General features: G+C 39.0%; 1 protein-coding gene across 1 annotated transcript in view; it reads right to left on the bottom strand.

Moving 5' to 3' along the window:
- The window catches only part of SYNE2 (spectrin repeat containing nuclear envelope protein 2), a 307,058-nt gene that overhangs the window by 162,385 nt on the left and 119,742 nt on the right, over window positions 1-24,931 (bottom strand). Inside the window, exons 24-38 of the mRNA XM_057730439.1 lie at window positions 23,938-24,149; window positions 23,701-23,791; window positions 22,593-22,711; window positions 22,004-22,130; window positions 20,385-20,542; window positions 19,415-19,562; window positions 18,135-18,745; window positions 15,047-15,226; window positions 12,702-12,852; window positions 5,278-5,436; window positions 4,471-4,632; window positions 2,734-2,835; window positions 1,443-1,643; window positions 908-1,079; window positions 248-360 (exon numbers count right to left, since the gene is read on the bottom strand). Coding sequence (XP_057586422.1) covers window positions 248-360; window positions 908-1,079; window positions 1,443-1,643; window positions 2,734-2,835; window positions 4,471-4,632; window positions 5,278-5,436; window positions 12,702-12,852; window positions 15,047-15,226; window positions 18,135-18,745; window positions 19,415-19,562; window positions 20,385-20,542; window positions 22,004-22,130; window positions 22,593-22,711; window positions 23,701-23,791; window positions 23,938-24,149 — 2,706 coding nt within the window. The remainder of the gene's footprint in view (window positions 1-247; window positions 361-907; window positions 1,080-1,442; window positions 1,644-2,733; window positions 2,836-4,470; window positions 4,633-5,277; window positions 5,437-12,701; window positions 12,853-15,046; window positions 15,227-18,134; window positions 18,746-19,414; window positions 19,563-20,384; window positions 20,543-22,003; window positions 22,131-22,592; window positions 22,712-23,700; window positions 23,792-23,937; window positions 24,150-24,931) is intronic.

The raw sequence follows: 24,931 nt of genomic DNA, 5'->3' as shown, positions 1-24,931 counted from the left end.
AAAACATTGTTAAACAGCATCTTAGAATAGCTGTGAAAACAGAACTTGTTTAAGTCACTTGCACCCTTACCCAGTAAACACAGAGTGTCAAAATATTTGTGGGGAAGGCCAGGCTCTTTTGGAAATATTATCTCTATGTACAGAAATTACTAAGTCAAAATAATTTTTGTCCCATCTACTTATATACAGTCTGTCTCCAGCATTTTAATTTTGATAAATTTTGACTGAAATTTATACGTCTTCTTACAGAAAGTTTTTGTAGTTTTTGCTCCACGATCTTTTTTGTTTCTGATGGTTCAAAACACTCCTTAAGGTTCATTTTAATGTTGCCAAACCAGTCATTAAAGTTCTTGCACTGATCTGCAGGAAAAAACAAACAAACAGATAAAAGAAGCTATATTCATGCAAGGAAGCCTTCACAAACCTTGTTAAAGTAAGAGATTTTGAAAATCGTTTCCCATGCCATGGATATGAGTCACTGTAAAGTGATGATAAACTGAAACCTAATTTTGAGGGTTAACAGAGCCAACGCTGTGATTGTGGTGTATTTTGTACATCAAACCTCCTTTCCGGAGCATACAGAGGACACCCAACGACACCTGCAGGGGCAGCCTGCTCACAGGCGTGTCTCCAGACTCACTGACCACAGTGAGCAAGTCAAACACTAGGACCCTCATGACTCTCCTTCATGAAGAAAAGATCTGGTACTTGAACAAGAGAGATATTATTTACGATAGACATAGATCAGTGAGTGTTTGCTCCTAAAAGATTTATCTGAATATTATTTCCTTAAATAAAGCATGTGCAACCATCTCTAAGTGAAGCTTAGATTAATGCCTTTGTGTTCACAGTACTTATTCATACCTCAAGATTCCTGCAAGCATAGTAAGAGAAACACTGCACTCACCATTTAGCAACTTAGAAAAGTGATCTTGCAAAACACCTTTTTTGGTATTAAACAAATCACTGACACTTTCATATTGCTTCTTTAATTCAGAGAGTTCGGGAGTCAGACAACCTATTTGATTTTCAAGTAATATCATACTGTGTTTCTGCTGTAGAATTTGCTGTTGAATCTCCTAAATAACAAACAAATAAACAAATAACACTTAAATCTTAAAATGGGCTCTATTTACACAAAGCATATTAGGTATCCATTGTTTCCATAAAAATTTAGATGATTTTCTTATTGGGTAGACCTGCTTTCTCTTAGCTAGTAAATGTATAATGCCATGCAATTTAATATCAAATAATGACTGTCCAAAAGCAATTCAAAGGTGAAACTGTTAAATATACACAAATTGTTTTTCTGAGTTTTCCCCCGGGGGCTTTCATTTTTTTATGTTATTTTTATAATAATTATTAACCTCAAGAGGACAAGATCATCAGAAACAAGTGTGAAAATAAACCTGAACCACAGAAGAGAAGTAGCTGGGAAGTACCTCTAGTTTAGTAAAGATCTCCAGGCTGTCAGAAGGAGACAGGGCATTTAAGAGGGACTCAGTCATTCCAATCTGGGTCTTGGCCTGGTCAAGATCCTCCCTTAGCTCAGCTGTGCTGCCACTGAGTGCACCGCAGTTGGATTCTCCTGTTAAACGCATTTTCACATGTTCTATCTTGTTCAAAAGAGAGGACTCCATGACCTGAAATCATGAAACATATGACATACTGTAATGACTTGCTTTAACTAGACTAAAGACAAATGCACTGCTGAAGAATGAGTTGAAACTTCGCTTCATTTCAATGTGAAATAACTTCTCCCTTTCTGATTCTTCTTTGTCCTACATCACTGATACAATAATTCAAACATTACCTCTAAAGAAAAAGAGTAACATGAAAAAAAACTGAAACTGACATTCTGATTTTTTTCTAAGAGACTAACTGAATCTTTTTTCTATGATTGACTATTCTTCTATTTCTTATTATTGTTATTTATTTATTTATTTTAGAGTGTACAATTTGGTATTTTTTTCTTATTAGTAATGTATATATGGCAATCCCAATCTCCCAATGCATTCCCCCCCAACCTAACTGAATCTTCCTTTTAAAACAAGTTTTATTTAGCATACCAGTTGAGGGGCTATCTCATGGTGCTTACTGGGAAACCTATTAAAACATACAGAAAAAAATTAAATAGCCAGCATTTATTAAGTGTTTATTAGGTGCACAGCATCATGGTAGACACTTCATATATAAAATACAGGCTTAAGAAGGAGAAGCAGCTTGCCTGATCACAGAGCTGGCAGGTGGCAGAGCCAGGCCCTCCCCCAGAAAGTCTGACTCCAGAGCTTACACTTAGGCACTTTGCACTCAGGATTTAAAGCCTAGCAAATCTGTCCACACAACAGAAAATCTTGGGGCAATCTCCCTCTTTCTCCATGTAGCAACTAATAAACCTGAAATCACTCGAGCCACATTCTCCTCCCTATGCTCAAGACACATAGGAAGAAACCCTTGTTACTTTACATGTAAGCTCGGTTACATCTCCCCTCCACACAAGAGGTCTGTGAAATAAGTGAAATGAGGATAAGAGAATGCAAAAAATTATTCAGTCTAAAATGGAACAAATACAATAAACTGTGCTATTAAAAATTTGGTTGGACATGAATAAATGAATCAAATGATGATCCTAACTTGATTTTAGGTTTAAGTTCTAGAATCCTGGTGTATGAGCATTACTTTAGAGGATATACAGCATCTTTAATTGCAACTTTTAAATAAAAATTCTCTTACCTGTAATTCAAGAGGTATTTCACTGCTTTGAAGCAGGAACTGTATCTTAGCCACTCTTTTAGAAAATTCTGAAGGTTTCTGTTCATGGACTTGCAACTCTTCCTAAAACACACAACATTAATGGAACATATCTTTTTATTTTATATCTTATTTTCTGGTACCCATGATTGCTATTGAAAATATACAGAAACTGAAAGAGACTCTGAATTTTCCCTAATCACTTGTCAGTAGAGTCCCGGGAATTACAAAACTAAGTGTCTTCATGGGTCAAGCATATGTTATAACTGAGTGAAATACTCTAGCAATAGGACAGGAGAGAGGGGACAGGCTTGTGCCACAGCAGAATGCAGTACCTGCCTAAAGGCATTACATCTCATAGGTCTGTACATAGAAACATACACATAAACATATAAAGCCAACACACACACGCACGCACGCATGTACAACCCATGTTGGCGCAATCTGGCCCACAGGCTAGCAGTTTTAATCTTTAACTTCAAATTTTTAAACAACCTGTATCTCAAGACAAATTTAAGGGATACTTGGTGATAATTCATTTCACTTGAAAAATTATAATTTTACATCACAACTGTCATAATATACCCAAGAAACTCATAAATCTCCACACATTTTGAAAGTCTTTTTCCAAAAGTATAAAAATGGATATGTGAATTTAGAAGTGAATAAAGTGATCAAAATTAGAGGGAAAAAATGAGATTTGAAGCATTAGACCTGGCATTAAAGCCATCATGCCCGCATACATACATTTTTATATTACACTGAACCACGTATAACTGCCAAGATTTAACTGCTTTTTGGCATACAAAGATTGTAATTTTATATGGTCCAAACTAATAATATGCAAACAAATAAGCAACAGAATTAATTCTTTCTAAAGTTAAAAGAGATAAAATACTAAAAAATTTTTTTTAAAGTTTTCTGTTATGGTTTATTACAGGATACCGAATATAGTTCCCTGTGCAATACGACCTTGCTGTTTATCCATTCTATACATAATAATTTATATCTGCTAGTCCCAAACTCCCAATCCATCCCTCCCCTTCCCCTCTGCTGCCTGGCAACCACAAGTCTGTCCTCTACGTTTGCGAGTCCGCTTCTGTTTTGTAGATAAGCTCATTTGTGTCACATTTTAGATTCCATATATAAGCGATATCCCATGGTATTTGTCTTTCTCTTTCTGACTTACTTCACTCAGTACGATTATCTCTAGGTCAGTTCGTGTAGCTGGAAATGACATTATGTCATTAAAAGAGATAAGTTTAATGCTTTCTAAATGGCAAAACCTGAGATCACTGTTTTAAAAACTAGCCTCTTATGAAACTCTATAAAGAACCTGCGTCTTTTCTACTCTTTTTATTTAACTTGGCAGTAGAGCTGATTTACAAAGCTGGCTTACTTTCAGGTACACAGCACAGATCAGTAATACTTGCTAACATCTTCCTGGACACCACAAAGAAAACGATGGAAGTCAGGTCTCACTCAAGGGATAATGAAAGAAATAAACACCGCAACTAGAGAAAGCCCACACACACACACAAAAAAAAAGACCCAACACAGCCAATAAAATAAATAAATAAATAAATTTATAAAAAAAAAAAAAAAAAAGAAAGAAAAGATTTCTTTGTGACTTCTCGACCCGTTTTCAAGAAAGGCGACTTGATATTAAAATGTCAACTGTATACAAAAGGAACATATATTTTATTTCTGTTAAATTACCTTCAGCTTTTCTCCTTCCTCTTCAGTCAGCTGATGCAATTCCATTTTTTGAAGGACCTTTTCAGTCCACTCATCGATCCCACTTTTTAAGTTAAAAAGTTTGTCCCATAAAGCTAGAGCGCGACCAAGATTTTCATAGTAGTCTTCTGTCTTCTCATTTATCTACCATAATTAAAAAATAAAAGTAACACATTTAGTGGTGAAAAGCATAAGAAACATTGTTTCAGTCAAACACAACTGTAAAATTTTAGGTTACCTTTACTTGCTAAATAATTTGCTTTATTCGTCAACAAAAAATTTGCTTTAACATACTATGTAGTTCTTTCTTCTACCAAAAAAAAAAAAACTTAGCTGATGTGCCGCAGTTTATATGCAATTGAAAGCAATAGTCTTCCTCATTTCTAAACCACAATAATAAAAGATGCTTTTAAAAACCCAGATCAAAATAAAGCACAAATTCTTAATTTATAATTCAGAGAAATATCATTACTACTTAACCAAAAATTATTTTAAAATTATTAAATAAATATAAAGTTGAACTGCATGGATGGGTGATATATTAACTAGTTTATCTGAAATAGGTTGAGTATGCACTTGTATATCTGAAAAAGTATAGACCCATTTGTTGGTACAACAGTACCTAACTCTGGGGGTAAAGTTAAATCCTGAGTCATAAACTTTATATTATTTGAACATAGTTTATAATGAGCATTTTGAATTTTGTAATTAGATAAAAACATTAAAGATACAAAAGAAAAGATCAATTGTTATACAAGAGAATTTCTAGTCAATTAAACTATCACTTACATCAAGCCATCTATCCACAATAATATTGGCCTCTTTCTCAAAAGGAGGCTCTTCAAAGGTTCTCATTTTATTTAGATGAAATTGTAGATTTTTGCAGATCTGGTTAATCTTGTCTACAACTTCTAAATGTTCATTAAATTCTTCTTTAACAACTTCAATCTGTAAAAATGATATGAAACATTTTGAAATAATGATATAAACATAAGACTTATTGTTCTACTTTCTCAAAGAAAAGTTTTTAGAATCCTAACCACCTAGTTTAATAACAATCCTACACCCAAATTTCTTGTCTCACTCTGCATGATGAAATGTTCATTGGCCTAAACCATGTTTCTAGTCCATGTGAAATAATATTATAAAAAAAGTAACTCTATTCAATGGTATAAAAAAATGACAGTTCCTAGGCTCCTCCAAAAGGAATCATCTTGGTAATTCTGAAGAACCTAAGAGCTCATCTGAATAAAACAGACAGAACTCTAAAACATCTTTAATATGACTTCTAGTTTAATCTTTCAAGATTCTAACTCCCACATCATTTCTAACATAAAAGGTGAAACACTACTTTATCAAAAGGCCAAGGACCTTAAACTACAAAATAAAATTTGAGTGTCAAGTAATGCAATCTTAACGCTTCCTCTCAATTTACTAATCTTACGCAAGCATTTTAATGATTATATAAAATCTGAAAATAGTGATTTCTCATAAATGAAAAACTAAAAATTATCCACCCATGGGGGACTTCCATTTCTGGGAATACGCGATAGACATAATTTCCCTCGCTCTCCCATCACGTACAACTAAAAACCCTGGATAGCATATACGAAACAGACTTAAGAAACGGAAAAGTGAGGAGTTCAAGGAGGGAGAATGGGGGGACTGGAGGGGGGGGCCATCAGCCCCTGAAGACAGCCGGGTGGTGAGTTTCCTGAATTCTCCTTTTCCCGTGGATATCCCAGACTGTGTGCTGAAGAAGCCAGAATCTGGTAACATCCACAGACACAGAGCAAGAAAAGCCTGCTCTCTTCAGCCCAAGAACCAGGAATAAGACAACCTAGCAAGAAAGAAAACTGTGAGGAAATAATCACTCACTGGAGCAAAATACCATAGAAAACACTGTGGCCAACCCCCACCGGGCCAGCAAAGGTCAGGGGTAGAGCCGCAGCAGCCACCATCTCCAGGCTGTAGCTGCATCAGGAGCCCCAATCTCCCCCAACCAGGGAAAAGAAGGCCAGGTAGAGCTGGGACCTTCATTCCTGCTGGGCGGTAACAAGCGCACATGTGCACGTACACACACACACACACACACCCACACACACACACACACCCCCATGATGTCAGGGGAGGCTACCTAGGGAGCTGTAATGAGGAGCCAGGAGGTGTCAGGGGAGACCTTGTGGGGAGCCAGAAATGCCCACCCCCAACCAGCAGTAACAAGGAGTCCTCTATCTCAGGTGGCATGAAATTGTCCTTATTTGCAGATGACATGATTACCTATGTCAGAGAGCCCCAGGAATCTACAAAGACACCCCTGGAACTGATATGTGGGTTCAGAAAGGCCACAGGATACAAGATAAACATATAAAAATTGATTTTACTTCTCTATACTAACAATGAATACATGGACACTAAAATTTTTAATATTAAACCACTTAAAATTACTCAAAAAGTTGAATACTTAAGTGTAAATCTAACAAAACATGCACAGGAACTGTATGCTGAAAATTATAAAATGCTGATTAAAGAAATCAAAGATCTAAATAAGTGCAGAGACATACTAAGTTCATGGATCAGAAGACAACATAGTAAAAATGTCAATTCTCCCAAAATTGATGTACAGGTTTAATGCAATTATTATCAAACCCAGCAATATTTTTTGTAGATATAGACAGGATTATTCTAAAATTTATATGGAATAATAAAGGAACTATAATAGCTAAAACATCTGAAAAAAGAAGAAGAAAGTGGGAAGAATCAGTCTACTTGATTTTGAAACATCATATAGGTACAGAAATAAAGATCACATCAACTGGCAGAGGGAGAGACACACAGATCAACAGACCAAAGTGAATCCAGGCAAATACATCCCATTGACTCCTGACAAAGATGAAAAAGCAATTCAAAGGAGGAATGAGAGCCTTTTCAACTTATGGTGCTGGAGCAACTGGACATTCATAGACAAAAACATGAACCTTGATCCAAGTCTCACACCTTATACAAAAACTAATTCTAAATGGATGATGGACTTAAATGTCAATCATAACACTACAAAACTTCTAGAAAAAAAAACAGGAGAAAATCTTCAGGATCTTGTGCTAGGCAAAGAGTTCTTAGACTCAGACACCAAAAACATAGTCCATGAAAGGAAAAATTGATAAAATGGATTTTTACCAAAATTTAAATCTTTTGCTCTGTAAAAGACCCTATTAAGGAGATGAAAAAACAAGCTACAGTTTGGGAGAAAATATTTGCAAACCACATACTGCACAAGTGACTAGTGTGCAGACTATATTAAAACTCTCAAAACTGAACAGTAAGAAAAAAAAAAAACCCAATCTAATTAGAAAGTGAGCAAAAGATATGAAGAGGTATTTCAGCAAAGATGTCATACAGATGGCAAATAAGCACAAGGAAAGAAGAGCAATACTATTAGCAATTAGGAAAATGCCAGTGAAAATCACAAAGTGATACCACTACATATCTATCAGAATGACTAAAATAAAAAGTAGAGGCGAGGGAGTCGCGGGAGGGAGGGGATATGCGGATATATGTATAAATACAGCTGATGCACTTTAGTGTACCTCAAAAACTGGCACAAGAGTGTAAAGCAATTATATTCCAATAAAGAGTTTAAAAAAAAAAAAGTAGAGGCAATATCTGATGCTGGCAAGGATGTGCAGAAACTGGATCACTCATCCATTGCTGGTGGGAATGTAAAATGGTACAGCCACTCTGGAAAACCGTTTTAAAGTTTCTTTAAATGAAATGCACAATTAACATACAACCCACCAACTGTACTCCAGGGCAATTATCCCTTAGAAATAGAAACTTATGTTCACAAAAAGCCTATACAGATGTTTATAGCAACTTTATCCATAATAGCCCAAAACCAGAAACAACCCAGATGTTCTTCAGAGGTGACAGTTAAACAAGTTATGGTACATCCACACCATGGAATCCTACTCAGCAGGAAAAGGGAACAAAGAGGGAACACTGATGCATGCAAGAATATGAACGGATCTCCAGAGAACTATGCTGAGTGAAAGTAACCAATCCCAGAAGGTTACATACTGTATGCTTTTATTTATATAAGATTTTTGAAATGACAAAATTAAAGACATGGAGGACACATCAGTGGTTGTGAGGGGGTGGGAGCAAGAGGGAAGTGGTAGGGCGATAAGATGACAATACCAGGCATCTGTGTGGTGATGGAAATGTTACTCTCTTCATTGTATGATTATCTGTAACCCGACTGCAATATTGTACCACAGTTTTACAGGGTATCACCATCGGGAAAACTCAGTAAAGAGTACACAGGATCTCTCTGTATTATATCTTACAACTGCAAATGAATCCACCATTATCTCAAATTAAAAAGTTTAATTAAAAAAATTTAAATTACTTAAATGTTTTAAATGAAAAAAAAAAAAAACCAAAACAACAACAACAACAGAAACCCAAAAAACTGGGGCAGTTTCTGTCTCCTGACTGGAAGCTGACTGATACATTGGCAGAGCTGAGATGCAGACTCAGGTGTTTTGTTTCTCCCAGTTGAGGACTCTTTGGGCATAATAAATGCTTGTTCAATTAAATGAAAAATGCATATATGTGTATCCTAATTTTTATTACATTCAAAGAACTTTTTTGTTACATTGACACAAGCTGCCAATGGGTGAAGAGAAAAGAAATAGCAGGAGAGGATACTTTTAGCATTGACAGGAACTGAAGGTTTTGTCCTACAATGAATGGAAGGGGAAAATAAAGGAAACTAGATACCCCCTGACAATTCCCAAACTTTAGTAGTCCCCTGACATTCTAGCCTTCTAGTCTCACTTTTGCACTTCTGCCTTTCCTTAAAGAGAGTGGAAATTCGGCACCATATCCTAGATAAACATCCAGGTTTCTATGGTTTTGAAGGACAAAAGTTCCCAGTGGTATCATATTTCAACCACTGGAGCAAATCATCCTGACAATACACAGGCCAGAAATTGATTGCTTCTGAAGACAGTACCTAAGTCATCACAAAATTAACTGAGAGTTATGTGAACAACTGGCACTAAAATTTGCTTTTTTCAGACTGTTAAAGCATGAGAAAATAATTAAACACAAGTGTACTTCTATATCTTCCATAAGATATATTATTTCAGTAAATATACAAAGATACCACACTAGATACAAGATTCTCAATATAATAATAAAAGCCTGGACATTTATACATTTCTTGAAGGTAATTACAGTTGTTTTATTAACTTTTAAAATACGTTTGTGAGTAAACATTTACATTTGAGAAAGACAAAGCAAAGTTAGCCATTTTTTACTTCTACAATATACATGTTTCAAAATGTCTTCAGAGAAGGCAATATTATGACGACTGAAACATGACTTTGTAGTCAGATAGACCTGAGCTTAAATAATGATTCTCTCACTTAATAACCATACAATCTTGGGAACGTTACGTAAGCTCTCTCCTGACTATATTTGTTTACAGAGAAAGTTGCTGATCTGTCCAGCCAAGCCAGGGGTGATGATGCCTTCCCAGTGGGCCTGGAAGGCAGAGTATCAAGCCAGGGGGGATTATTCTCAAGCCTTAAGGTTTAACGTTGGCCTTGTTAGGTGCTGGACTTCCTTGGAACCTGTACTTTCGACAGCCCGTCCCATGTCCTTCTCCCCTCTATGAAAACATGCTTCTTTTCTTGCCGTGAGGGGATGTGCACGTGGCTCCCGTCGTTGCAGAACCCGAAATGCAATTCTCTATTGATCCCAAATAAATCCCTCTTTGCTGGTGAAATATCTATTCATCTATTTGTTTTAGATAAACAAGAGGAAGTTCCCTCGGGATGAGTTTCTGCACCTTGAGTTTCACTCATATCTAATTTAGTGATATTTAGATGAGACTCAGGACTTAGCTGGAGCGAGTTAAGACTTCTAGGGCTGATGGGAAGGAATGAATATACTTTGCATGTAAGAAGGTCATGTTTTGAGGGGTCAAGGGCAGAATGTTATAAACGGTGAGAACTGACTTCAGAACTGTATGAAATAAATTTATGTTTTTGATAAGCCCCCCAGTCTATGGTATATTTTTTTATAGCACCTCAAATGGAAAAAGACAACAGCCATAGAAGAGCTAATCATGATAGAGGGGTCAAGACCTGCATCTAGAGCCCCATCAGGGAGACTCACCCAAGGACAGAGGCCAACTGCCTGAAGGTGATAGAAATTTTATTAGTCAGATAAATAACTTGTCCCGAAAGTGCAGTTTACCATTAAAGGGTTGATTAAGTCCTGGGGCACTCTGCAGGCACTTTACAGACACTACCTCACCTAATCAGGAAAGGAATAGCTTTCTGCTGGTAACAAGATCCCACGTAGTGGGACAAAGGCAGGACTCCAGGAGTGAGGAGGATTGGCACAAGACAAGGATAGCTGCAAGTCAAGAGGGATTCGCTATCTGGTCAGTTTGAAAAGCAGGGGCTCAGGATCTGTGACTATCTAAGGCAGAGACCTGGATCCTGAAACAAGAGTACAAACTGGGAAACTGGTATCAGGGGTGCAGCAGAAAAGTAACTATGTGAACTGGGCCACAAAGCTGAGGGGATCTTGTAAAGCTGATCATCTTGGATACTCTGAGAACCAAGGGAACCACAGCTCCTTAATCCACTTGGATGAGGACATGATCCTCCTAGGTCCCAAGACGGCCAAACCCTGAAGCTGCCTCTGCTGAATGGAACCAGACGGGTTGCATCTGAGAGATTCTGACTGCCAGCCTGCTTCTAGCATGGTGGCCTCCCTCAATTAAATCTGATGGGAAACCAATTACACAGTCACATATTATACAACTGGTATCCAAACAGAGCTCTTTCTGATTGGTCAATTCCAAGAAGCTGCGTCTGAGAAAGGAGGCTGCAGACAGGGGCTACTCCTCATCTGTGACACCGATGTGACCCTGAGTGTCACTTCAGCCTCAGGGATAAGAGTTCTAGACAAAGACCAAATTGGAAGAATCTGGTCTACAGGCATACCTCGGAGACAGCGCAGGTTTGGGTCCAGACCATAGCAGTAAAGGGGGTATCGCAATAAAGCGAGTCACATGAATTTTTTGGTTTCCCAGATGTAAATGAAAGTTATGTTTACACTATACTATTGTCCATTAAGTGTGCGACAGCGTTATGTTTTAAGAAACAATGTGCATACCTTAATTTAAAAATACTTCATTGCTAAAAACACTAACCACCATCTGAGCCTTTGGCAAAATCATAATCTTTTTGATGGCGAAGGGTTTGAAATACTGCAAGAATTACCAAAATGTGACACAAAGACACAAAGTGAGGAAACGCTGTTGGAAAAACAGTACTGATAGACTTGCTCAACAAAGGGCTGCCACAAACCTTTCAGTTTGTAAAAGACAGAATAAAGCAAAGTGCAATAAAATGAGGTATGTCTGTACATAAGCTTCACTGATGTTGCTCTCAGCCACTGGGAAGTTTAACAGAATTGCTTTCTAACAAACAGGTGTACCAGGGAGATGATGTTTCACACGTGCCTTTGACATTTTGATGGCACTTTTGTATAGAGTACTCATAAAACCAAGAGGAAAAGCAACTTTCTGTGATACAGTATAGTGTATTCTTTTCTACCTATACCCTCCTTCTGCCACTCTGGCTGATAACCACATAAAATCATAGAAAATAATGACATCTAGTGTCCAAAAGTGTTATTCTTCTTAGACTATGAAGTTGTGATTGGTGAGGCTATGAACACAGACGGAGCAACCTGGAGATAAGCTCACATATCCTTAAGGAAAGATTAAAACGTAATTCTTCCTTTATGCACTAACAACAGAGGGGATTTTCCTAGTACCTTCTTTCTCTCAAGGCTGCAATGAAGTCCCAGGTTCTTTTTAGGGGGAAAGTCAGAGTACAGACTGTTCCAGCCTTACAGAGGTAGCAGCAGGGGCAACCCTAGGCTCCAACAGAACCGCACCACCAGTATCAAAGCCCAAACAGATGCAATCGAGCATCAACTTGGGGACCAATTTTTTTTCAAGTCCTGGTGATAAATTCAATACATTCTTAGATACCTGGTAAAACAGAGTCACTAGCAACTCCTTTTAAACCAAGTTTCGAAAATGACTCCATTTATAATATCCTCTCTATTGCTGGGCTTGCAAGTGAGGCTGCTGTGTAGTTTCCTTTGGAATTTGGACTCACCTCTGCTATCCTTTTCTTCAAGTTCTCCTTTCCCATGTAGGACGCCTGGAGGGAGATGACATTCTCTTCTTTTTGAATCAAAGCTGTCAGGACACTTTTAAAATTCTGATACTGCTTTAAGAGCTCCAAAACTCTTTCACATTGGTCAAGGCTATGAAAAAGAGTAAAACAGCTAAATTTCTGAAAATAACAAAACCATTCTTTCTCTTTGTAAGTATCCTATAATAATGACTAATAAGTTATAGAAGGATTTTTCCTCTAGACCTGGTTTATAATACTGTTTTACAATTTAACCTAAGAACGATGGCATATGTATTTATTTGACAAATAGATGGTATAAATGATCACTGGATTACTATTTTCACCAGGTCAATATTAAAAAGCCACCAGATGTAAGGTCTAGAAAGAAACACAGGATTCATAACCTTAAGGAATTGGCACCTCAATTTCATCATTAACTAAAAGACATCTTGGAAAATAGCACCTCCCTAGCATTATTCTTGGAGATTGTCTCAGTGCCAGTTCAATATGATTCAATTATATCTATTTCAACTCATTCCAGATTTAGCCCTTTTTTAAAAAGGAAAGCAGCATAGGTGTTGCGGCAGTTAGGACACCTGGTTTCCAGTTATGGCTGGGCACTAATTACTCATGTGACCTTAGCTAAGTTACTTTAGGCTCTAGGGACCTCAGTTCTTTCCTCTGTATCTATCTAATCAAAGGTTAGACTAGATCAAATACCACAGACAGACCTCATCTCAACTACTGTTATACTCAGGTTCCAGGAGGAAGCAAGAGGTGTAGTCAGATGGAGTTCTGCGGTGAAAGGACCACTGATAGCAGATTAAGGGAAACTGCCAGGGAGCTGAGACACCCAGAGACTAACCCTTCCAACAACAGGTACACCACCTGCCCTCAAGAGGAAAGAGGGAAAGTGCCCTGAGCCAAAGAGGGTGCCAATATGAGCTGCCGGAACCACCTGCTGAAAAGGCAGAGGGTTGAGACCACCCTGACTTCTCTCTCTTCTTGCTCACTATTCTCCTACTAGGACCTCCCACTTCCTAACCCTACTGGACCCTTGGCTTGGGTGCACAGTGTGTAGGGCTCAGCCCTCTCAACCGCTCCCACCCCTGGGCAGAGAGTAAAGGGAGAAGGCAGGGATGGAGACTCCTCAGCCGAATTGCCAACGAGGACCAATAGGTCAGGGCCGCCACACTGTTAAGAAAACTTCTGAGTCTTGGCTCTGCAGGAAAGACAGCAGTAACTGACTGGCAACATCTGCCATTCAAGTGGAGTGGTGGGTAGAATAATGCCCCCAGCTCCCAAAGATGTCCACATCCTAACCCTGGATCCTCTGACTATGCTGACACTTCACATAGCAAAAGGGACTTTACAGATGTGGCTAAAGCAAGGACCTTAAAATAGAGACATTATCCTGGATTATCTGAACGGGTGCAATATAATCACAAGGACCCTTATGAGAAGGAGGCAGGGGACTTCCCTAGTGGTCCAGTGTTAGAGAATCTGTCTTCCAATGCAGGGGACGCAGGTTCCATCCCTGGTCGGGGAACTAAGATCCCACACACCATAGGGCACCTAAGCCCATGTGCTGCAAACTGCAGAGCCCATGTGTTCTGGAGTCCGGGTGCCACAGCTAGAGAGAGAAAACCCGCATGCCACAACTAGAGAGAAGCCCATGCGTCACAACTAAGACCCGATGCGGCCAAAAATGAAAAAAAGTAATATAAATAAATAAATATTAGAAAAAAAAACCAGGGAGGCAGGAGGGTCAGCATCAGGAGATGTGATAACAAAAACAGGGATAAGAGAGAAATACACAGAGAGATTGCGATTTGAAGACGCTACACTGCTGGTCTCAAAGATGGAAGAAGGGGACAAAGACAAGGCCAGGAATGCAGTAGGCGGCCTCTAAAGACAGAAAAGGCAAGGAAACGGAGTCTCTCCTAGAGAGTCCAGAAAGGAATGCAGCTTCATTCTACGATTTCCAACCTCCAGACTGTAAGATAAGTTTGTGCTGATTTTAAGCCATGACATTTGTGGTCATTTATTACAGAAGCAATAGAAAACTACACAGGTGGGGCAATAATAATTATAAATATATACTGTGTATTTGTCTTCCCTCTTAGATAAGCTCTAAGTTTATTTGTCCAGAATCCAGGATTCCAGGTCTTGCCTAGACATTGGCCCGATGAGCTTCCAGTGTGAAACTCTTAACTTGGCCGCTCCTTTAGGTCCATGGGAATGTGTTTTCAACACACAAATTTCAAAAAGTTAACTGTGCCACAGACAATTTTTCAGATTTGGGAGGAACCTTCTTTCCTTACCATTCAGAGACTGAAGCTTTTGTATTCTCCCACAAGAGTACAGTGTCTTGGCACTGCTGGCTCAGAGCTTTCTCTCTCCCGTCTTTGAATTGTGGAAGAGAATTCACCATTTCTTGCAAGTGTTTCTTCTCTTCTTCACATTCATCTAGATCCTTCTCCAGTCTGATTAATGACTTTTTCCTTGATTATGAGAGAGAAAAGTTTAATCTCCAATTATCAGCCACTTTGATTTGACATAAGAACCGGTAATTTGGGGGCACACACTGACTTTAACTTGTCCTCATGAGGTTCATGTCAAAATCACATAATCCTATGACAGAGTTCAGGAGGCTCTGCATTTCCAGAATACTAGCTGGTGTTTTAAAGAGAACAGATATACAAAACCATGGGCAGTAACATTTCTCAGTGATGAACACACTTGGAAAGGGTGTATATATGCATATGAGAGAAAAGAGAGGAGGAGTATGTGTGTACATGAGTGGGGAAGAGAGCATGAATGGAGAGAAGGAAAGAGACGGGTGGCAGAACACTGCATGCTCCTCAGGCAGGGTCGGGGGGCAAGAGGAAAGGGAAATGCAAGGAAATCTTGCATTTCTACCCTCTGTACAAAAAGCTCCCCCATACCTTGAACTAAGGGTTTTCACCTGCAAATTAATCCTGGCGGGATTAACTCTATTCACCTAGGTCTAAGTTGCTTTCATAAGATACTCACTGTCTCTACTACCTCTCTTCCAACTCTCTCTTGAATCCCCCCTCTCACAAGGCTCTCACTACCTCTGTGCCTCCAAGACCGCTCACCAAGATCCCCAGTAACCTCCACATGGCTAATTCAGGTCCCAATCTGCATCTTCACCTTCCTTCAATAGCCAGCAGCATGTGACAAAGGTGATCACTTCTCCTCATTGAAAGGCCTTCTCACTTGGCCCCCAGGACACTCTTGATTTTCCCCCTACTATACTGGCCACTCCTTCTCAGCACCTTTGGTTCTCCATCATCTCCCTAACTTCTTAACATGGAGTGCTCCGGAGTACACAGCATGGCAATCTTATCCATCCACTGGCAATCTCATCCATCTCATGGCTTTAAACAACATTCTACAATGCTGACGAGTCTCAAATGTACACCTCACCCAGACCTCTCTCCTGACATCTGATGCCACCTATTTTTTTTTTTTTTTTTGGAGGGGGGTACACCAGGTTCAATCATCTGTTTTTATAAACATATCCCCGTATTCCCTCCCTTCCTTGACTCCACCCCCCTCGAGTTGATGCCACCTATTTTTAACAGTCCTATTGGTAGCACTACTACATCCAACAAATATTTTGCAGCTATCATTTCGAAAACTGAGCACACCTGATCTTTCATTCAGTGCCTTCAGTCTCTGCCATCCCAGTTAACGGTAACGCCAATCTTTCTCTTATACGCCATGGCCAATGTGTCAACAAACCTTTTGGACTCTGCTTTCAAAATACACACAGAATCTCAATACTTTTCACACCTCATTGCTATTCCATCCCACCATCACCTCGCACCTGGATTACTGCTATAGATCAAACTAGACTTCCTGAGTCTTCCCTCGACTCCTACAGTCTGTTCTCCACACACCAGCCTGTTACAATGAAAACCAAATCATTTCCCTCTGCTCAGAACCCGCCCATGACTTCCCATGTCACTCAACAAAGAAACCAAAGTCAACACATGGCCCACAAGTCCCTCCTGGAGCTAAGCCCCATTCCACCCGTGATCTCTCCAACCTCCTTTCTTCCTTCTTCCTCTCACTTGCTAACCTGCTCACCTCCTTACCTCTCCTCAAACATGCCAGGCCCAGTCCTACACCTGCCCTTTGCACCTACAGCTCCCTCAGCCTGGAGGCTCTTCCTCCAGGTCGTCACGTGGCTTGTCTCTCATCCCATTTCACTCACATGTCACCTGCTCCATAACACTGTGCCTGTGTGAACTGTAACCACCTCCTCCTCCCTTACTTACTTTTCTGAATAGACTTTATCAGCATCAAACATACTGAATATCTTCCTCCCGCCACTAGATAATAAGCTCTACCAAGGGCAAGAATTTTTGTCTGTTTGGTGACTGCTATATCCCCAGGACCTAAACCAGTGCCTGGCTTGTTCTATTAACAACTCAATTAAAAATTAAAGCAATTTATTATCTATAAATATACAGTTTTCATTTAAAAATTCACATTTATCTATTACTACTTATTTTTTAAATCTATAATAAATGTATTAACAATGAAATTAGTAACTAAATTAGTTCTACACCTCATTAAGAACTGGAGCACTGCAGAAGCGGAAGTCTTGCTGAGACTGAGGGCTCAGGGAGATTTCAGAGAGAAGAGCTTAATCAGCTAAAGAGCCTCAGGAGAGCCTTGAGCCTGAGGGATTAGAAGCCGGCAGAAGAAGAGACAGGAAGTGGGAGAGATTCAGAAGAGGGAGGGGAGCTCCACAGAAGTAACTCTTTTGCTAACTCTTGCTAACATTTTCCTTTTCAGGACCTGGGGGCAGACTCTGAATGCCAGAACTAAAACAGCAGCACTCACATTGACGGCTGCCAACCTCAGTTTAGCCCAATTCTGCCGAGTCTGCAGAATCAACACTAACCTTAATCTACCTCTTAAACTCACTTCGCATCTAATCCTGCTGGGAGGAGGGGAAGGGACTAAATAATAAAGGAAGAAGTTAGGAACTTTGTTTCTTTATTATCAAATGTGTGGAGTTTCCCAGGTCTTCCCCCATCAAGAGAAGGCCATAATAAACACACAGCAGTAAAGGGACTTCAAAGCAACTCATGGGCTTTACACATCTTATTTTACTCCTCCTCTGTCCACAAGAATGAAAACTTTAAAGGGGAAAACTATATAACACTTGTAAAGGCACAATCTCAAAAAAAGGAAGCTTGTTTGAAAAGTCTACAAAAAAAGAATGCTGAACCCTGAATAGAGGGGGATGGAACAGAAGTAGAAAGACACAGGAAGCATTTGTTTCACCAAATAAATATTTGGGAAAAAAAAAACAAAAACAAAAACAGAAAATCATCATCTTGCATGGAAATGGATGAAAACGTTACCTACCGTTGTTTTACAGCTGGAACAGTTGGATCTTTCAGGCCAATTTTACTGATTTGATTGTGCACATCTTGAATATTTTTCAGGAGTTCATTACTCTTGAAAACACAAGTCTCTAGTAATTTGTCTTCTTTAGTCAGTTCTTCCAGTCTGCTAGAGCCACATGTCTCAGATAAGCTTTTGGACAAAGCATCCAGAAGTTGCTCACAGGAGGTGTTTTCACCCCATTCAGCATCTTTAATGCTTATACCAAGCATCTTCAAATGTTCATCCAAGTGTCTGGCCTTGTCTTTCATCTGATGAATTTCTCCCTCTTTACTTACCACCATCAAAGTATTTTCTGGTACCACCTGTGAATCTGAGGCTGAAAGGTCTGTAAGAAGCTCCCCAGAGCGTTCAGCTGTTCTCAGGGAAGCCAAAAAATCTTCCAGAGCTTTGAGGGCATCTTTACTCCTCTGGACTCTGTCATTCATTTCTTCGAGTTGTGCTCTGTGTTTCAGGACAATATTCTGTGCTGCATGCAGGTCAAACGGGTGTAATTCCTTTAATGCAAAGTTGTCTGACTCTTCCAAATTCTGACATATTTCGATCTGTTTTACTATGGAATCTTGGATATTCTAAAATAAAGGTAAGAAAAGCTGAAAGACAGAGCCAGAAAAAAAAGACTGCACAGCAGAAACTAACCTCAAATTATGTCACTAGATTTGATCTAGAAAACTGCTTCTCAATTTAACCGAGGCTGACAGTTTCGACAGAAGGAACATTTTAATTACAAAGGATCAGATGGCCCAGCTGTTTCATTATCTGATACCCTCCCTGATGTTTCAATTCCCAATAGAAAAGAGGTATATAAGTCTATTAATTCAATGAAAATAATTACAGATTGAACTATTGAGACATCTGTTTATAATTTGAAAAATAAAACAGTTTTAAGATGAGATTGGGAATAAGTAAACTGCAGAACATGACAATTCAAGCACATGAGTCTAGGACAGAGAAATATTTAGGATTTCAGTCATTGGAGAAGGCATTCATAAGCAAGCCCTCACTTTTAATTCAAAGAAAATACGTCATTATTTACTCCATGGTACCTAGTGATACTTCCAAACTGGCAAGGAATTAAAGAGTTGAGAAATAAATAACGAGCCTAAATTATTGAAGATTTCTCTGTCATGGCTTGTACTCAAAATAAATACTATCGATGTAAAATTAAAAAATCCATAAACATGTATAAATCTCTGAGGAACTGATTATCCTATAAATACACTATGATAATTTATATTTACCCTCAGGTTTCGATAAATGTCCTCAGCATCAGTGAGGTTAAATTCTTGAACGGCCATTTCACGGAGGAGCAGGTCTGAGTCACAGAGAAGGAGTGATTCCTTCTCCACGGGTAACACAATATGCAATGCAGTCTCCAAAGACTCCATTCTGGGTGAAAAACAAATCAGACATGAGCAGAAAATACAGCAGAAAGTTATCTTGTAAAACATATTAATGTCATTACTTAACCAAGAACAGAAAATAATTATTCAATGAAAATACACACAAGGATATGCATAGATCATCACATTAAAACCCAAACCCAGCAATCCACAATGGCAAAGAATGAGTTGTTTGCTATATCCAAGTACTCTTGATAATCTAACTGATACTGCACTAAGGGGAAAACTGTTGTAAAGCATACTAAGCCTTTCTCTCTCTTTTGAAATACAAAATACTGAATGTAATTGAACCTTGTCTTGATGACAAAGAAATTCATTATGCATACTGATTATTTTATTAGTGGAAATATATACTAGGGTTGAAAGACTAGGCCAATAATAAGTTGAAATGTGTGACCCTGGATAAGTAACATATAGACTCTGAGCCTCCATTTCCTCCTATATAAAATGGGGAGATGTGCTGGGGATACACATCCTATGTAAAGGGATAACAATTTATAGAAATGAGGAAATCAAGGCCCAGAGAAGTTACGTGATGTGGCCACATTCAGGATCAAGGGGACACAGTGGGAAGAGCATACTCTTTGGAACTCAACAGACTTCAAGTTCCAGTTAAGTCTCTGGCCAGGGGTATGGCTTGGTTATGCGATTTAACCTCCCTCAGTAGCAGTTTCCTCATCAGCCCCTCTTGCGGTTGTTGTGACAACTAAATAAAATAACATACTTAGTATAATACTAGCCACGCTTAAAACAGCATTAAAACATTTAGTAAACCTACTAAACTTGTTAATAGATTCCAGAATTATACCTGGTGTTAAGAGTCATCTGAAGCTCTCTTTCTTTCTCCTTTAACTTGTCTCTTGCCTTAACTAGAAAAGGCTTCTTACTGTCACTCTCAAGCTCTTCTAACTTCAATGAAGTGATTTCAAACTCTTTCCAGCAAGCATCAGTTTCATTTTTTAAGACCTGGATGAAACACATAAATTAATGCTTCAATGAATGGGTTAGAATAGGCAAAATTATTCGGTTTTTACAAAATGAGATGTTCACAATTGTGGGTACCAACACAAGTTTCACATGAAAATACATTTGGAAAGCTATTTTCCAACCATCTTCAACTAAACTGTCCTTCAGAGAACAATGATATTAGCTGTGCTCTCAGAGAAACCATCGGATGACGTCAAGGCAATCAGCAACATGACTTTCAAAGGAATCCAAACTCCCATCCCTGAAGTTAGATACACAGAATACAATTCAGAAAGATACACAGAGCTGAAAGAACAGCTATTCTATTAGATATTCTATTTTCTCCAATCTTTTTTTCTCCTTAAACTAAAATTGCAATGAACTAAAATCATTTCTATCAAATGAGAAGTGAATAAAATTAACTTGTGATTTATAGTCAAACATCTAAAATTCTATACTATTCGAACTCCTTATCTTGGTTCTTTTTTTTTTTTTTAAAGGCACTCTATAGAATCTGAGTGCTCACCAGTATAATTTGTTCTTCACTTTCACAAGGATTAGTATAGTTTTTTTTAACCAACTCGTTATTCAGTTACAGGAGTAAGGTCTCAAGACAGACAGCTTCTTAACTGTGATGAAAATGTGCTAAATCCATGACTTGAACAACAGAGATTTTAACATATGAATTTTTCTTATTCACATGGAAACCAGAGAGGAGCCATGTGGCAGAGTGTGACTCAGGAACTGGCAGCATAAAAGGAAGATAACTAGAAAACATGAGAGGGCACGGTAGGAAGCACCCTTGGCCTTTTCTCCACCGGATGGGCTTTCTGTAAGGGTTCACTTTAATGCACCTCCAAGCAGATTATCGTCAAAAGAAGAAAGATACTTGTTTACAGAACTTGTTACCATCAGTGTGCCCACCACTAGATTGTTTCTCCTGCAGCTCCTGAGTCAAATGCAGCACCTCCCCTGATGGCTCTCTACAAGGTCACCGCAGACAGTGAGAACTCCCTCCGCCAGCTGCCCCTTTCTAAGTGACCAACATCAGACAGATAACGTGACAATCTGGTTAAGACAACAGACGACTAAAGCAAAAATTCAGTCGGTGATTTTTCACATATGGTTAATTTTGGAGCAAACCAGAAGCTATGTTGGTTGAAATCGCCTTCAAACCCACTGTTTCAACCAGTTCATCTGAAGCCTTCATCCCCATCCCAAACACAATGCAAACTTCTGTAAGCCAACATGTAGAATGTCAAAACAGAGCATGAGCCGTCAATCAGCATCCTGAACAAACACTTTCCTGGGTTTGGGTGTCTTTCTGAAATCCGGTAACAGAGAGTTCTTCAGAAACACCTAGCATATGAGACCTCAACAAAAATGGTGAAGTCTATACTTATGGTGGTATTTTTTTCTAATAAAAGATAAACCTTCTGTAGTAATATTGTCAGTATTTACCTGTAGATCTGTCAGTTTATCCTGTAGACAGATACTGCTCTTTTCCTTGTCACTAGAGAAATCAGAAGTAATCCTGGCAATGTTGTTTTGCAGGTGTAGTTCAAGAGTGCCTCTGTGTGTATCATACCTTGGAAAAAAATGAAACGCAATGTTACTTAATTTTAAAAATAAGACCAAATTTTTTTTTTAATTACTGTGAATTGTCCATGAGGAAATTCCAGAGAATTTTTGCATAAGTTACTGGAACACATGCAAAAATTATGACTAAAGGAAGAAAAAAACATGTTAAAGTATAAGATGTTTGCACTGATGAAAGATTTTTGCTGGATTTTCTAGTTGTTTAAAACAGTGTACCTCTCCTTAACACACACACAATACTATACATAAAATAGATAACCAGCAAGGACCTACTGTACAACACAGAGAACCATACTCAATATTTTGTAATAACCTATAAAGGAAAAGAATCTGAAAAAGAATATGTACATATATGTATGTATAACTGAAGCACTTTGCTGTACACCTGAAACCGACATAACACTGTAAATCAACTATATTTCAATAAAAAATTGAAAAAAGAAGAGTTTACCTCTCCAGTAAACTATTTATAGATGCACTGTGATCCTTTTCATATCTCTCCATGATGCTCTCCTCTTGTTGAGGCTTTAACTTGGATTCCAGGCTAAAATTCTTAATCGATTCCACTGCCTAAGCAAATACACAAAATAGTAAACATAATATCTTCAATATACTTAATTGTCTGGAAAAAATAAACACTTTGTGCTACAAAGGGATACCACTGATTCTTTATACCCCAAACCAGGAGATAATACAATTTATTTAAAGTTTCTCAGCTCAGATAAAGGTCTTCCCATAGGACAGAGGAGATTTATTAGACTGACTCTCACCTTCTAACTGGTATGTCAGCAGGGTAAAGGAGTTCTCCCAACCCCCAAGTGCTGTTTCTGCCTGTGACCACATAGCCATGGTCAAGGGCAGATAGAAGCCTAGCACGCAGGAGCAGACCTCTGAAAACAAAACACCTCATTCTTTCTCCACACCTTCAGATTGGCCGTCTGGGCTGTGGTATACAGCAGATCCCACTTACCCAGAATTCCAGAATTTAGAAAATTCGACTCCCAAGGAAAGTAAAAGACATTATAATGAGAAAAAGACAAATGACAAATGAACTAGTTCATCTCAATGACACTGAAGCATCTGTGCAGATTAAACTCAGCCTCTCGTGCCCGCAATAGTAACGCTCACAGACAGTGTGTATTCATAATGGTTCAAAATGGTCTCTTTTGGACAGAACTGTTTGTATCCTCAGAGGAAGATTAAGTTATGTCTGCCATAGCTTTGGTTTGGTGTATTCTAATTATTTGGAAAGCAATCTTCCTTGTATTATTTAAGTGCGAATTCTCAGCTGATGGAAACAGATAATTAAAACCAACACTCAATGAGAAGTAGATTATTGTACACTGGGCTTTTTTCATTGGGTCTACTTCTTTTTTTTGCATGGGGGGGCGGGGGGTGGGGGGGGAGACGTCACGCCAGGTGGCATGCAGGATCTCAGTTCACTGACCAGGGATCAAAGCCATGCCCCCTGCATGGAGAGCATGGAGTCTTAACCACTGGACCACCAGGGAAGTCCCTCATTGGGTTTACTTCTAAAATACATTATCCAAATTTAACACCTTTTCAGCTGATGGCAGATTGCCTGGCTTTGCAGGTGGCACCTCACTGAGGACATTCCTTCCTCCGTTCTCAGATGTGTCCGTGGTACCCCTAGGAAGGAATCAAAATTGCAGATTAAAATGCAGGAAGAAAAATGAAGCTTAAAAGAGAATGAAGCATGCTCAGTGCCATTTGATTTCGCAAGAGGTTTTCTCTCACTTCTCCCTGATACGCAGCTACTCTCACGAGGCACTAACTTGTTTTTGGACGGGCCTCCCACCGTGGGCTGCAGTGTCATATGAATCTCGGAAGCACATTTCCGAAGCCTTTCTATCTTCTGTTCATAATCTTTGAGCGCTCTCCTCACTTCTTGTTGACTCTTCTGTGAAGTCAGCTCTTCACACAGCTCCCGCAGGACATCCATGTGGTGATCAAGCTGGTACAGGCTGCCTTCCTCAGAAAAGCAGGCCTGATTGAGGAAAGAAAGCAGGAAGTGTGTTTCAAATGAGTCTACATGATTAGTCCATGAGGATTAGAAACTAACAGATGTGTGCGGCTTTAACAACACATTCTTTTACAAGCCCGTCCACGGTGTGCCTGGTGTGGGAATGGGCACTGGAAACAAAGACGAGGCTGTCCGCCCTAAAGGGATTAGCTGCAGCCCAGTGATGCAGTGAAGGAAACCAGAACACGTCACCCCAATACATGCTTTTTTTTATTGGAGCATCATTGCTTTACAATGTTAATTTCTGCTGTACAGTAAAGTGAATCAGCTACGTGTATACATATACCCCCTCCCTCTTGGGCCTCCTTCCCTCCCCATCCCCCATCCCACCCATCTAGGTCGTCACAGAGCACCGAGCTGAGCTTCCTGTGCTTTACAGCATGTTCCCACTAGCTGTCTATTTTATGCATGACAGTGTACATATGTCAATCCTAATCTCCCAATTCGTCCCACTCTTCCACCCCTGTGTCCACATGTCCATCTATATCTCTATTCCTGCCCTGCAAGTACCATTTTTCTAGATTCCACATATATGCTTTAATATATGATATTTGTTTTTCTCTTTCTGGCTTACTTCACTCTGTATGACCAACTCTAGGTCTATCCACATCTCTACAAATTTTGACACGGAAATTACTATTTTTTTAAAGTGAAGTATTGCTGATTTACAATGTTGTGTTAGTTTCTGCTGTATAGCCAAGTGATTCAGTGTTATATACATATATATATATATACACACACACATA

Source organism: Hippopotamus amphibius, chromosome 4 (assembly GCF_030028045.1).
Source record: "Hippopotamus amphibius kiboko isolate mHipAmp2 chromosome 4, mHipAmp2.hap2, whole genome shotgun sequence".
Taxonomy (NCBI): Eukaryota; Metazoa; Chordata; class Mammalia; order Artiodactyla; family Hippopotamidae; genus Hippopotamus; species Hippopotamus amphibius.
This window is presented reverse-complemented; position numbering and strand designations above follow the sequence as displayed.